General features: G+C 42.9%; 1 protein-coding gene across 3 annotated transcripts in view; it reads left to right on the top strand.

Annotated features, from left to right (window-relative positions):
• Nucleotides 1–15610, top strand: part of FAF1 (Fas associated factor 1) — a 307409-nt gene that overhangs the window by 267941 nt on the left and 23858 nt on the right. For all 3 annotated transcript variants that reach the window (XM_030571511.1, XM_030571512.1, XM_030571513.1), the window contains 3 exons: nucleotides 3818–3898; nucleotides 5208–5285; nucleotides 13733–13948. In XM_030571511.1, coding sequence (XP_030427371.1) covers nucleotides 3818–3898; nucleotides 5208–5285; nucleotides 13733–13948 — 375 coding nt within the window. The remainder of the gene's footprint in view (nucleotides 1–3817; nucleotides 3899–5207; nucleotides 5286–13732; nucleotides 13949–15610) is intronic.

Genomic DNA, 15610 nt, shown 5'->3' on the forward strand with positions numbered 1-15610 from the left:
AGCAGTGGTGGTCTGTGCTCCTGCTGCCTTTCCTGCAGCTCCACCAGACGCCGGAGCATATCAGCTTGATCCTCCAGTAGCCTCAACTTTGCATCCTGCCTCCACTCATCACGCTGCCGCCATCTCTCTTCTTGCTCCCGCCACCTCTCATCTCGTTCGTCCGTCCTGTCCTTGCGTTCATTTTCTGCTTTCCTGGACTCTGACATTGTTTACCTCCACGCATTCTGCTGAGCTCTTTCAGTGCAGGAGGACTGCATGAGCTCAGAACATTTCATCGTGAGTGCGTTGTTGTTTTTTTTTGCCTTATCTGCGCTAGCATCTGGGATGGAGATTATAGGGGTAGCGTTGAAACATTTGCAGCTGTGGGAGGAAGAAAAAGGGAGAGTAGTATTTTAAAAAGACACATTTTAGAGACAATGGATAAACTCTTCCACAGTGAACCAAGCTGTTAACATTACATAGCACATGTAATGTTCGGTACAAGGTCGCATTTTGCCTCTTATATTGAGGGCCTGCCGGTTTGGTGTGAGAGATCGCACACGCAGGGCAGGGCAACAGAATTCGGCTTGCAGGCAGCCATGGTAAGCGGCAGTCTTTTGGCTTCTTCAACCTTCATAACATGTGGGAATGGTTTCAAACAGCAGCGCCCTCCTTTCCCATACTAAGCACCCTTTGGGTTGGCCATTTAAAAGGAGGGGTTGTACTGGCTATGAATGCATCCCAAGTTTTCAGGGCAAATTAACCATTAAACACACTTGCTTTTAAACCATGCATTATATTTACAAAGGTACACTCACCAGAGGTGCCTTCTCTGGTTTCATGGTCCATGAGCCCGCCTTGGGAGGGTTGGGAGGGTATTGGCTCTCCTGGCTGTCGGGGAGAATGGTTTCTCCACTTGCGTGCTGTGTGCTCTCCTCATCCTCCTCCACTTCCTCATCTTCCTCATCCTCAAAATGCTCATCCTTGTTGCATGAGACTACCCCTTGCAGGTGTCCACGGACAGGGTGGGGTAGTGGTAAGGGCCTACCCTAGAATTGCATTCAGCTCATCATAGAAGCAGCATGTCTGGGGCTCTGACCGGAGCGACCGTTTGCCTCTTTGGTTTTTAGATAGGCTTGCCTGAGGTCCTTAATTTTCACATGGCACTGCTGCAAGTCCCTATTGTAGTCTCTGTCCGTCATGCCCGTGGAGATTTTTTCAAATATTTTGGCATTTCATCTTTTGGAACGGAATTCTGATAGCACGGATTCATCTCCCCAAACAGCAATCAGATCCAGTACCTCCCATTCGGTCCATGCTGGAGCTCTTTTTCGATTCTGAGACTGCATGGTAACCTGTGCTGATCAGCTCGCCACGCTGGTCAAACAGGAAATGAAATTCAAAAGTTCCTGGGGCTTTTCCTGTCTACCTGGCCAGTGTATCTGAGTTGAGTGCTGTCCAGAGCGGTCACAATGGAGCACTCTGAGAGCTCCTGGAGGCCAATACCGTCAAATTGCATCCACACTACCCCAAATTTGACCTGGTAATGTCGATTTCAGCACTGATCCCTTCATCGGGGAAGAGTACAGAAATCGATTTTAAGAGTCCTTTAAGTCGACAAACACAGCTCCGTCGTATGGACGCATGCAGGGTTAAATCGATCTAACGCTGCTAAATTTGACCTAAACTCGTAGTGTAGACCAGGGCTCAGAAATGTCAGTTTTGTTAGCTAGGGTGACTGGTCATTAGGTGTTAATAGGGCTAAGCTCCACCAATAATGTCATAGCTGCAAAATATGGTTGTACTGCAGAGTGCACTATTACCTGCTGCCAGTGGGGAGCTTCTGATGGGGCTGGAGCTGCTCCAGCCTCTGTAAACTGTAGAGAGAAGAGGACATAGCAGAAAATGCTAGCTTTGGTTGAGCTGGCCCCAAAGAAGCAGAGTAGAGAGGTATATGAACAATTTTCCTGCAGCCTCCAGCTCTTGAAGTCCCTGTAGTGCTTAGGCTCCAGGCAGCAGAGGCGGCACAATGCAGGGAACACAGAGATACATTTCTTGCTGCTTCAGTTTCTGCTTTTCCAGTCCCAGTAACAAGTAGGGATGATTTCTGGGTTACGGGAATGTGGGGGCTCCTGAATATGGTGGTGGTGGGCCATGGACTGAAAGAGGAAGAGTTCTGAGCCCCTCAAACTATTGCCAAATTTCTCTTCTCCCATTCACCTCCAGAATCATTGAGCATGACGTCTACAACTACTCTCTGGTGTTTTTCTTCCAATTCTGTTCTTGACTATTTCCAGTCTGGTGTCCATTTTCTATCCACCTGGGAAATCACTGTAATGATCTGTTCCTGGTCACATTTGTAGGCCTAGACTCCATCCTTATCCTGCTTGACCTCTTGGTGACTTTTGACACCATTGACCACTCCCAACTTGTTGAAATTTTGTGCTTAACTGGCTTTTATAACTCTGTCCTCTCATGATTCTTCTGTCTCTCTGATCATTCTTTTACTGTCTCATTAGTTGGGTCATCCTCTTCCCCTTTCTGTGGGTTGCCCTCCAGAGTTTGCCCTTTGTGCCGTCTCCACTTCTTTCTTTATACCCTCTCTCTAGGTGCTCTTATCCACAAGCATGTTTTTAACTACCATCTTTATGCTGATGCCTCACCAATCTACCTCTCCTCTGATGAGCTATTTTCTTTCATCCAGTTTAGTATGTTGGCCTGTCTTTCTGACATCTTTGTAAATGTCCAATCATTACCTTCAGCTCAGCATGACCAAAACTGTGCTTTTGACCTTTCCCTCCAAGTTCTCCTCTCTCTCCCTTTTCTGTATCACCTTAGAAAATACCATGAAGGTTGCAGTAGCCAAGACTTGAAATGATGAGGTTGTGGAAGAAAGTTTTGGCTGTGTGGACAAAGAGCCAAGGCCAGATTTTGAAAGATATTTTGTAAGAAAAAGCAGTAAGATATAGCAGTGGCCTGAATATGTGTGTCCAGTGAGAGGGTCAAATCAAAGATGATACCCAGGGTTGCAGGCCTGAGTCTCTGGGAGAATGATGGTGGTGTGCACAGTGATGGAGAAAGGAAGGAGAGGGGTGGGCTTCTTTTCCTACTCCTTTTCCTCCACATCTCTACTTCCAGTTGAAGAAATTACAGTCCATGTAACTAACCAAGCTGGGCCAGTTCTTCTGCAGGTTCATTTCCAAAGTTCTTCACCCTACTGTCTGTCTGTGGCTTTAGACTGAAAGCCCTTCAGGGCAGGAATTGGCTCTTTTCTGTGTTTGTACAGAACAACGGGGATTGAGGCCTTTGGCGATACCATAACATTAATATTTAATAATAACGAACCTGGGTGGAACCTGTTGAAGGCAAAGGGATTTTTACCTGATGAAAGAGTTGGGAACAGGCTCTTCTCTTGTAGGTTAAAATGGTGGGACTAGCCAGTGCCTGATGCCAACTTCATTGGACAGTGAACAACAAATCCAGCGTCTGAAATATAAAGTTCATTTCCTGAGGACATCTTTTCCAAACCTACAATTTATCTAAACATAGATAATTATACATTTATAATGGACCAATTTAAACATTGCATCAGGCAGATCATATTTGCTCTCTCTCTCTCACATGCACACTCATATATAAACACACGCACGCACACATATGTATATATAAAAACCTAAAGTTTACATTGAAACACTTTTATGGGCCTCTATTGCAAGCAGAAGCTGAAGTAATGCAACCAAATTACTATTAAAACATTTGGTCTAAAGAGTGCTGGTGAGTATAGAAGAAACATCATAATGGTCTATTAATAATTTGTTGTTTTTTTATTTTATTTTAGGATGAGCGTGAGGCCAGAGAGAATGTGAAGAGAGAACAGGACGAAGCTTACCGCATTTCACTAGAAGCTGATAGAGCAAAGGTGCGTGCATGGTGAAGAATATCCCCTGCTGAGTTGGGAAATAATTTCATGAATACCAGGACATACATGTCCTCACAATAGATGAAGTTCATCCAGCTGTGGAGAACCACATCACTTCAGCCCGATATAGGGCTCTGCTTCCCTACACGCCAAGGAAGACTCCTTACCAGCCACACAGGCCAGCATACAAAGCCACATTGCGGGCAAGCCAAGAGAGAGGCCACAGATTTATATTTACGCAGATCCAGTGGCCCCAGTAGCCCACACAACTGACATGTAGTGTCTGTGGTAACAATTCCAACCAAGAGACTGGAATAGTGGCCATGGGGGCTGTGAGGCAGGCCTGCTCTGGGTTCCCGGGGGGGGTGGGGAGGAGTCACCTTGCCATCTGTTCTGCACTCCCCAGTCATGGAGCATGAGCTCTCAGAGTGAGTTTCACCTTGTGTGACTAGGAATTCTTCATGGGTAGTTGCTTCTGCTCAGCATAGTAGTTTACGTAGCTGAAGTTTGGAAATTCTCAGAATATCTGTTGCTCATTAAGCACACGTTTTATATAGTGCACTGATGAGGACGTACACCGTGTTCAGATGACTGTTTTCATTATTGAGGACTGCGGGGGTTCCCATGGCTTTATCATATCATTTAAATATGGCACATGCACATACTGGCCAAAAAGCTTGACCTGTGTAACAATACTCCCTTTGGCCTTATGACTAGGATCCACTGCCGGATTAATTTAATATGTGATATGCTCTCTGTCAAGGAGCCTCTGTCCTGTCCTTGCAAGGAGGTGACTTGATCTAAGAGGCCTTTTCCATCTCTGACTACTGGATCTATATACAAAGATATCGATTTTGAATGAAAACGTGTGTAGTTATTTGCAAATTTTGTGTTATTCTGTTGTTCCTTTATGTTCCTATTCTTGCTCCAGAATTAAGGGGCTTGTGTTCTTCTCCTCATCTGCATTCAGAGGGGAACATGCACCCCCCTAAAGAGCAGGGGGGGAGGATATTACCTTTGTGGCATGCTCCCGTTCAGCCCCAGTCTTTCAGAAGCTCCTCCCATTCTGAGGCTATATTAATGTGCAATGTTTCCCCTACTGTTTGTGGAACCCAGTGTGACAGCTGAAGTCTGCCCCTTGTTTCTGGCAGGTCTGCATAAGCCACTCCTACCCCAGCAGAAAAAGAAACATTTGTGGAGTTTCCCTTCCTTCATGTGGGTAATGCAGTTTGTTGCACAGGGCTATGGGCTGTTCCACTTCGCTGTCAATTGAATGTAAATGTGATTATTGTTTCTTTCTCTTGAATAGAGGGAAGCACAAGAGAGAGAACAAGCAGAGCAGTTCCGTTTGGAGCAGATTCGAAAAGAACAGGAGGAAGAACGTGAGGTGGGACACTACCTTTTGGGGCAATTTCTAGAGTTTGTGTTGGTGGGATACCTGGCAACCATCATTCAGAGCTGACTAAGATTTTTGTGTGGGCATTCAATACCTATGACACACTTTAATCTAACATAGATAACATTTATAGATGGTTTTACTCTATTGAGTACAACATGGTTTAATGGCTTTTCCACTAACTATTCTGTATCATATTATCTGCTGCTGTTCCACTACCCTTGGGCAAGTCTGAAGCGTGCTCTGCCTCAGTTTCCTTGTTTGTTACATAGATAACCTACTTCCCTACTTCACAAGGGCCTCGTGAGGTCTCACGCCTCATCTCTGATAAAGTGAGGGTTTGTATGCATTCAGGTCGCTTAGCACTTTGATCACTGTACTAAATAATCATCACACTCCTAGTGGAAGGGAGATTAATATTAGTGTCTCATTTTACACAGGAGGGGTATTGACTGAGTCTGAGAAGTTAAGTGACTTGATTATAGAATCATAAAATCATAGGACTGGAAGGGCCTCAATAGGTCCTCTAGTCCAGTCCCCTGTGCTCAAGGCAGGACTAAGCAATAACTAGACTATCCTTGACAAGTGTTTGTCCAACCTATTCTTAAAAAGCTCCGGTGATGGAGATTCCACAACCTCCCTAGGCAATTTGTCCCAGTGCCTAACTATCCTCACAGGAAGTTTTTCCTAATCTTCGATTTAAACCTCCCTTGCTGCAGTTTAAGCCAAGAGGGTGTCAGCATTACACCTGGGATTAGAATGCAAGAGTGCCATACTCTCAGTCCTTGCGTTAGGAACTGGGCCATGCTATTGAGCTAGACCAAGACAGTCCATTGGTTGACTGGCAAGATCAGTTTAGCTGCATGCAGCTGGGAGAAATCTTATGACAGTTTTAGCTCTATCCACTGCTAGCCAAATGACTCATTCTATAGCCAGATATCGGGCTGGAGTACCCCTTTCCCCCTCCCCCCAATTTAGAGGGATTTTTGGCAGTTGGTTTCCCAGGGCCAACTATGAGTAGCTGCAAGGAAGACAATGATTAATCTGTGAGTTTTAGGAAAAATCACAGTGACAGTCTCTCTGCCCTAATGATCAATTAACATCGGTTCATATAATAAATATTTTATACACCTATATTTTATTATTTTATATGGAAAAGAACATACTTTTTAAACTATAAAACATGAGATTAGCATTAACATTTTGAGTGACTTAAATTAGGAGTCCTGTGTCTGAAGCCCCAAACATTGTCTTTGCAGATACCATTTTTTAAAACAGTATCTCAGTTGCTTTTCATTTTATGGATTGATTTCTTTAATTTTGTGTTCAGATATCTTGGAGGCTAATCAGCACTATGAGCAAATGGGTTGCATAATTTAATTTGGGGAACGAAGCAGTTTTTTAATGTTAAGATAAAACTAACCCAAAGCCAACGTAAATCCCAATTATTTTCTTACTACTAATAATATAATTTTTAAATGGCCAATCAAATTTATCCTGAAACTTCTTTTAAAGAAAAGAAACCTTTAGTCTCTGACTGAGACCTTAAATGTCAAAGTCTGTCTCCTCAAAACCAAGGTAACAATAAAAATTCAAAAACCCTGTCATAATAATGATGCAAACTCTCCATTGTGATTAAATATATTGGCTGCAAGGGAAACTAATGAGGTTAAACATCAGAAAAATTAGGAGGTTAAAAAGAGCAAAGCAAGATGAGTGAATTTAACTCTTCAGAATGTTTCTCAAAGCACACTGCTAATGAGAAATATGTATGTGTTAAGCCACAAAGCCACAGTTTTGTTTACAAATCCAAGTTAATGAAGTACAGCACTAGTTCTTGCTGAACCAATAGCTAATCCCTTGTTACACCCATTCAGGTACAAGGGCCACAAAAGAGGGCAAATCAATCCTGTAAGAGGCATTGATGCATACCTGAGTGCAGCCCCAAACTGGCCCCTCTCCAGGAGATACGAGCCATCATACAAGTGTGCTCCATTCTCTTAGTCTGAGTGGATGGATAAACCACACCCTGTGGAAACTACTGTTCCCCAAATGCAACTGCAGTGTGAAGAGTTTGAAAGCACAGGAGTCTATCAGAGATTCTGCAGGATCTAATTGAGGATGCCCAACTTTCCTGCTGCATATGGTCAGATTCAGCAGTGTAATTGTTTGTCAGACTGTGCCACAAGTGTCCTGTTCCCCAGTAAAAGCTTGTTATGGGGATTCTGTGGGGTTTCACTGTCCCAGCTGTTTTGTCCAAAGTATGATCTCCCAGTACAGTATAATTCCTGCATGCTAAAACAGTCATAGTGTAACATGTACGAAGTTATACACATAGCAGTAATTTTTTCTTCTTCTTTATCTCCAGGCAAATGTATAACATAGTGATAAAAGAAGGGATAGTGCACATCCGCTCCCCCCCTCCCCAAAATTGTACATAAGACTCTCCATCCTTAAAGGAATTCTGGTGAAATAAACAGAATCATAGCTCAGCTAGCTGTGTCATCACCTGCTGTGCGTGTTGTTAAAACAGCTGTCATGTAGTTCCCAAAAGAAAACTGCGTGTCAGTGGCTGATGAAATGGTCCATATGTTTATCCATTCTTCACAGGGGTGAGATGGAGCATGCGTCTGACGAAGTGGGTGTTCACCCACGAAAGCTCATGCTCCAATACGTCTGTTAATCTACAAGGTGCCACAGGACTCTGTTGCTTTTTACAGATCCAGACTAACATGGCTACCCCTCTGATACTTATTATTAATAAGGCAATAATAAGCATTGATATATCAGCAAAGAATCCTGTGGCACCTTATAGACTAACAGACGTTTTGGAGCATGAGCTTTCGTGGGTGAATACCCACTTCGTCAGATGCATGCATTGATATATCTGCATCCTTGTGGGGTGTGTTTGCTTGCTAATGCTAAATATTTATATAACCCAAGATACTTGCCCATCTTTTTCTCTTCATTGATATAATTTCCTTGATCTGACTCTCTTCTTTTGGCAGACATTTGAAATCTGGTATTATGTTTTTATTTAATTTTCCAGATGATTAAAGTCTGTGGAACTGGTGAAATCCTGTTTAAATTGCATCCTTTCCTTTCTCTTCTTTTTTCTTTTTTTGTTGTTGTATTTTGTTTTCTGCCCTCAAGTAGGTTTTTAAATGTATATTTGGTGACATTTCAGTACTGTGTTCTTTTTTGATATATGGAAAAATTGCCTTATACAATTGCAGAATATAACGTTGGTAACCAACACAATTTTCTGTTCTCTAAGATAAACTTGACAAGCAAATTGTGTCAACAATTCACCTTGCATACATCTTTCTGACCAAACTAAATGCGTCCAAGAACCTGAAATATTTAAGTGCTTCTGGGAACTTTTAAACCATGTTATATTGTGAATACAGTAACTCCTCACTTAGTCCTCCCGGTTAACATTGTTACATTGCTGATCAATTAGAGAACATGCTCGTTTAAAGTTGCCCAGTGCTCCCTTATAATGTTGTTTGGCAGCCACCTGCTTTGTCCACTGCTTGCAGGAAGAGCAGCCCATTGGAGCTAGGTGGTGGGGGCTTGTAACCAGGGTGCACCGGCAGCCCCCCATCAGCTCCCCGCTCCCCTAAGTTCCCTTGCTGCAGCCGCCCGGTAGGCTAGCAGTTGCCAGCAGTTCAGTTGTCCCTCCCCCCACTGCCATGTACTGCTCCTGCCCTCTGCCTTGGAGCTGCTCCCAGGAGCCTCCTGCTTGCTGTGCAGGAGTGGGAGGGGTTAATATCAAGGTGTCCCCCTCCTCCCTGCTCCTGCCCCCCCATTTACCCCATCTCCACAGAACAGGGGGGGAGACATGATAGGGCTCAGGATGGAGGGAGCTTGCTGGCTGCAGCTGCTGTCTCAACTTCCTGATATACTTAAAAAGGCAATGTACTTAGAGTGCTCAGCGTACTTAAAGGGACAATGCATCTCTCTCTCTCTCATACACGGTGTGTCTCTGTCTGCCATGCTGTCTCCCCTCCCTCCATTCGTGCTACTCTGTAGAGTGTGAGGCTCCATTAACAATGTGTTAACCCTTGAGGGCTCAGCCGAATGCTTGTTCATCACGTAGCAGTAAGGCATTCCCTGGGAAATATCCCACCCTCTTCCACCCTCTAACTTCACCACCTCAACCAATCATCAGTGCTGTCTACAGTATTAAATTGTTTGTTTAAAACTTATACTATGTGTATACATATATATAATATAAAAGCAGCAAAGAATCCTGTAGCACCTTATAGTCTAACAGACGTTTTGGAGCGTGAGCTTTCGTGGGTGAATGCCCACCTCATCAGATGCATCCAAAGAAAGCTCATGCTCCAAAACGTCTGTTAGTCTATAAGGTGCCACAGGACTCTTTGCTGCTTTTACAGATCCAGACTAACACGGCTACCCCTCTGATACCTGATATATAATATAGTTTTTTGTCTAGTGAAAAAAAATTCCCTGAAATCTAACCCCCCCCCCCCCCGCAATTCACATTAATTCTTATGGGGAAATTGGATTCACTTAACATTATTTCGTTTAAAGTCACATTTTTCAGGAACAGAACTACAACGTTAAGCGAGGAGTTACTGTAGTTCATTTAGTCAGAGCTACAGTATTAAGTGTTTTGCATGGGATTCTCCACCTTTTCTCTACAATGAACAGTAGAATTTGCTGTACTCTTACCTCCTGTTGCTACCAAAAGTCGAGAATGGGAGTTAAGGTAAGAGACCATTAGAGGGAAACTAGAGGAGTATTACAAAAAATAGGAATGTGAAAATAGGAATGTGAGAATTCTGTTGTGAATAATTAACAGGTTGCATTCTGTAAAGTTATTAGCAATTGAACTCATGTAAATTAATATTGTAGCAGACTGTTGAGAAATTGCCTTGCTTATCTTCTAATTCATGTAATTAATGTGTTTTCTTTCTCTCTTTAAAAGTAATTGTGCACACATAGAAACAATAATTCCCTTCCGCTGCATTGTGCTTACTACCCTGCCTTTTCTAGTACAATGGCCTTTTGGAAACTGTTTTCTTACATAAAAGCAGCAAAACCAGTCCATGATTAAAACTATATCTGGGCTTCCTTGTTTTAATACAAACTGCAATAATGAAAAGAATAAGATCTGTTTGCTTAGCCATACAAAAGAGATTTTAACAATACTGTTTACTAACACTCCCCATGTTCGAGTGTACGGATTACCTATAGTCTGTTGTTCTGTAACAGTGTTTGCTTACATAAGGGGCTTTATGTTCAGTTTCATATATTTGAAATCTGGCTATTGATCTATTCACATACTGAACATCCTATTTTATCAACAAAATTCAGCTTGCTTATTCAGGTCCAAGAGTTGCTAATGTGATCCAGCTCATAATTGTTTTCTAACTTGGTTCACTGGTGTGGAATATCCATTGAATATTGTCATTTTATGTTGAAGCCTTGGAGACTGGTTACTTTGGGGAGCTAGATATTCTTTGCACAAAGAAAAGAGCTCTAATGAGCTACTGTTGTTTATTTTTCTGTAATATAATTGATTGAGTTCAGTAAATAATGTAGCATCTGTTATTATACTATGTGTGGAAATGTCAAAACAGGATCGTAAGCAGGTGGTTGAGGAAGGAGAGAAAGGAAATAGAATCTATTTGATTATATTATTTAAAATATAATCTCATAGCAGACACACAAAAATGAATTTGAGCCACAAGGACGTTAAAAAACTCTTGGATTCACACAGAAAGTGCCTGGGATTGCAAAAGCCCACGTGAAGCTCTATGTATAATTTATATTGAGAGACAATTTTCCCCAATGTCTGCATGTAAAAAGCAGATTGTTTAAATGATCTTGTACACTTGCCTCTGCCTCATTCTGTCCCTTTAATGTAATTCATTTCCCCCACTAAATGTCTATGGGGAAGATTTTCAAAGACACAAATGGCAATTGAGTGCCTAATTCCCATTGAAAATCAATGGGAACTAGGCACTTAGCTGCCTTTGAAAAATCTTTCTCTTTGTGCCTTTTTTCATATCACCCCAGTTATTATTGTTAAGATTTTTACCAACAGGTCCCTGAGTGTAGGCTCATTTTAATATCAGGCCAAACTAATTTAGCAGGCATCTTCTTTTGAAAATTCTGGCCACAGGATTCATGTTATACTACAGGGGTGGGCAAACTACGGTCCGCAGGCCAGATCCGGCCCCTCAGAGCTTTGGATCCGGCCCATGGGATTGCCCCCCATGGTGCCGCGGGCTCTGCGCCGCACTCAGAAGTGGTCCTTGGGCGGGGGGGTGCAGAGGACTCCACGTGCGTTGCCCTTGCCTCCAGGCACTGCCTCCTGCAGCTCCCATTGGCTGGGAATGGCGAACCGTGGCTAATGGGAGCTTTAGGGGAGGTACCTAGAGGCTCAGCAAGGACAGCACATGCAGAGCCCTCCGCCCACCCCTCCCCCAGGGTCCGCAGCACTTCCTGGAATAGGACTGGGCCCAGTACAGACCCCTGGGGGACACCATTATTTACCTTCCTCCATTCTGAAAACAGACCATTTATTCCTATCCTTCGTTTCCTATCATTTAACCAGTTACCAGTCCATGAGAGGACCTTTCCTCTTATCCCATAACTGCTTACTTTGCTTAATAGCCTTTGGTGAAGGACCTTGTCAAAGACTTTCTGAAAATCTAAATACACTATATCCACTGGATCCCCCTTGTCCACATGCTTGCTGACCCACTCAAAGAATTCTAGCAGATTGATGAGGCATGATTTCCCTTTACAAAAACTGTTGACTATTCCCCAACAAATTATGTTAATCTATATATCTGACAATTTTGTTCTTTACTATAGTTTCAACCAGTTTGCCCAGTACCGAAGTCAGGCTTACCGACCTGTAATTGCCAGGGTCACCTCTGAAGGCCCTTTTAAAAATTGTGAGCACATTAGCTATCCTACCGTCACTTGATGTAGAAGCTGATTTAAATGATAGGTTACAGATGACAGTTAGTAGTCCAGCAATTTCACATTTGAGTTCCTTCAGAACTCTTGGGTGAATACCATCTGGTCCTGGTGACTTATTACTGTTTAGTTTATCAGTTTGTTCCAAAACCTCCTCTAATGACACCTCAGTCTGGGACAGTTCTTCAGATTTGTCACTTAAACAGAATTGCTCAGGTTTGGTAATCTCTCTCACATCCTCAACCCTGAAGACCAATACAAAGAATTCATTGAGTTTCTCTGCAATGGCTTTGTTGTCCTTGAGTGCTCCTTTGGCATCTCGATCGTCCAGTCACCCCACTGGGTGTTTAGCAGGCTTCCTGCTTCTGATGAACTTAAAAAGTAATAGCAAAAAAATTTTTTAATTACTTATATTCATTTAAATAAAGACTTTCCCACTCTGCCCTTGTCTGAGCCATTTATAATATTTGCTGATTTCTTGTAGCTGTTGCAGCAAAAATGCAACCTGGTGTGTGGAGCCATTTCTCTGTACATAGCATCCTTCCTTTCCTCCTCTAATATATCTTTAAAATCCACTTTTTTTGCCTTGCCTTTTCCCTGCTGATCCTCCTATGACTATGGCTGTTCCCACCTTCGTGCCTCGTATACGCTAAATAACCTATATGCCTTAAATATATAGAAGAAATATCTCAATCAGAGCATTTTAAATACAAGTATTTTTAGTAAATCTAACAGGTAGGGTTTGTTTTCATTGTGAATTGCTGTCGGGGGGAGGAAGAGATTCCTTAGTTATTTTGCCTAGAAGAGTACAGTTTGATCATAAAAAATACATACATTTAATGCCTTAATTTGTAACCTTTAAGAAAGCAGTTGATCATTTGACAGTTATTCTCTCAAACAAAAATGTTGATGCCTTTTTGCCAAACAATTAAATTACCTATCTGCATCATGCAGTAAACTGTAGGTTTAATTATGTGTTATAAAGGAAGGGTTTATTTTAATTAATTGTCTGGTAGGCTGTTAAGAAATGCGTAATAATGGTTTTGTCATTGAGACATAAAGCACAGCTGAAGTTCTGGAGCCCTGTGATTCCTCTCAGAGTTCTAGCATGAAAAGTGGAAAAACTCCTGTGTCTAAGGGCTGGTCTACACTAGGGGAGGGGATTGATCTAAGATACACAACTTCAGCTACGTGAATAACGTAGCTGAAGTCGAAGTATCTTAGATCGAGTTACCTACCGTCCTCACGGCGCGGGATCAACATCCGCGGCTCCCCCTGTCAACTCCGCTACCGCAGTTCCCGTTGGTGGAGTTCCGGAGTCGACAGGAGCGTGTTCGGGGATCGATATATTGCATCTAGATGAGATGCGATATAACGAGCCCAAGAAATCGATTGCTACCCGTCGATACAGCCGGTAGTGAAGACATACCCTAGGTAGTTAAACTGAAGCTAAATGGTCCTTTTTCTTTCCTCAGGCTATCAGGCTATCTCTAGAGCAGTCTTTGCCTCCAGAGCCAAAAAAAGAGAGCACTGAGTCAGTCAGCAAACTGCGTATCCGAACACCCAGTGGAGAGTTCTTTGAGCGGCGTTTCTTGGCCAGCAGTAAGCTGCAGGTTGTCTTTGATTTTGTAGCTTCCAAGGGATACCCTTGGGAAGAGTTCAAGCTGCTGGGCACCTTTCCAAGGAGAGATGTAAGTAAACATACCTTCTGTGAATAAATTCTCCTTATTCCTACTTGTATGTCTCAAGATGGCATGTATGTTACAGCATGAAACATGAAGTTTGGTTTGGTATGTTATAACATGGTCAAGCTCCATGACGCAAAGCAAGTCAGGAGCTAACATGAGAGCCCTAGGACAGAGGTTCTCAAACTGTGGTACACAGACCGCCTGTGATCCGCGAGCTCCATTCAGGTGGTCCGCGGATAGTTCCCTCTAAGGTGTGTGCCTGGGCGGCCGCACACAAGAGAATGAAGGGCCACCCACCTATTTAGTGGTGCTGCACAGGCATGGCTCCACTAATTAGGTGCCTGTACCCTGGAGAAGATGCACATGTCAGGTGAAATGGTGGCCTTGGAGGGAATGGGGGTAGGTGGGAGGGGGCAGTGGGGTGAGAAGAGGCGGTGAGGGGAATTTGGGACATTTAGGGCTGCGGCGGCCAGAAAAAGAGGCGCCTTTCCCCAGCTCCAGGGCTGTGGCTGCCAGGGAGAGACCCCCTCCTTCCCAGACTCAGCTCTGTGGCTGCTGTGCAGGGGAGAGACCCCCCACCTCCTTCCCAGCCCCAACTTGGGGGCTGCTGCAGTAGGGGAGAGAGGGAGAGACCTCCTCCCCTTCCTAGCCCCAGCTTCGGGGCTGCTGTGGCAGGGGAGAGAGGGTACATCCATCGCATTAGAAAGGTAAGACTACTGATATTGAAATATGAGTTGTGTGCTTCTATTTGTAGAACCAAAAAAGTTAATTATTATTAAGGTTTTTTTATATAGCACTTTTATCCAACTATTACAATAGTTAGCTAACAGTGCAAACAACATTTGGAAAGATCATTAAATGGTCCTCTGAGTCCCTCAGCAATTTTCAAGTAGTCTGCGAAAAAAAAGTTTGAGAACCACTGCCGTAGGACATGTTGTTATGTAAAAAGCTGTATCAGAAAATCCAGACTTTCAGTGGCGGAGGAAATAAAAAACTAATTTCTAAAGCAAAAAATGTAAAAGGTCAAATTCAGTGAGGACTGGACACACACATCCAAAAACAGAGTTTGATCCAAAAACTTTATTCCCTGTTTTAAAAGAAAGTAGAACCCCTCTTGCTTAGCATAATACTCCCAAAGTTCATTTGGTGAGCAGCATTTCATCTTCTCTCCTGGACTTGAAGTTCTGTTCAGATTCGTGTTCTGATCTTCCTGTTGATGTCCATTTTGCTTGATGTAATTTGTGACATGAGTAGAAGGGGCTCCGTCAAACTGTAAATAAGTTATCAGGTACTTTAGCACACTTATTCCCAATAAACTATTCATCTGTCCCCTAAGTAATTCATAAAATTAAGTAAATAACCATTTTTAATTCCTACATAAAACTTCTTTTGAAGTGTATACAACAAATAATGACGTCAGATCTAGTGTGACAGACAATCATTATAGGCTGTACTAACTCCCTGATCCTCACATTTGCTAATTTATCTGTGGTTAAACCTGCCATGGACACTGGTCACCAGAGCTTTTCTTAAGCTAGATTTCTTTGAAGAGGTGCCTGCTGCATTATAACTTAGATTTTGTTTATAGCATAGTTGTTGTTACTACAAAAATAAAAGATAATAGGCCCAATCTTTGCGTCCAGCTAAGTTGTGATCAGTGCAAAT

This window comes from Gopherus evgoodei, chromosome 8 (assembly GCF_007399415.2).
Source record: "Gopherus evgoodei ecotype Sinaloan lineage chromosome 8, rGopEvg1_v1.p, whole genome shotgun sequence".
Classification (NCBI taxonomy): Eukaryota; Metazoa; Chordata; order Testudines; family Testudinidae; genus Gopherus; species Gopherus evgoodei.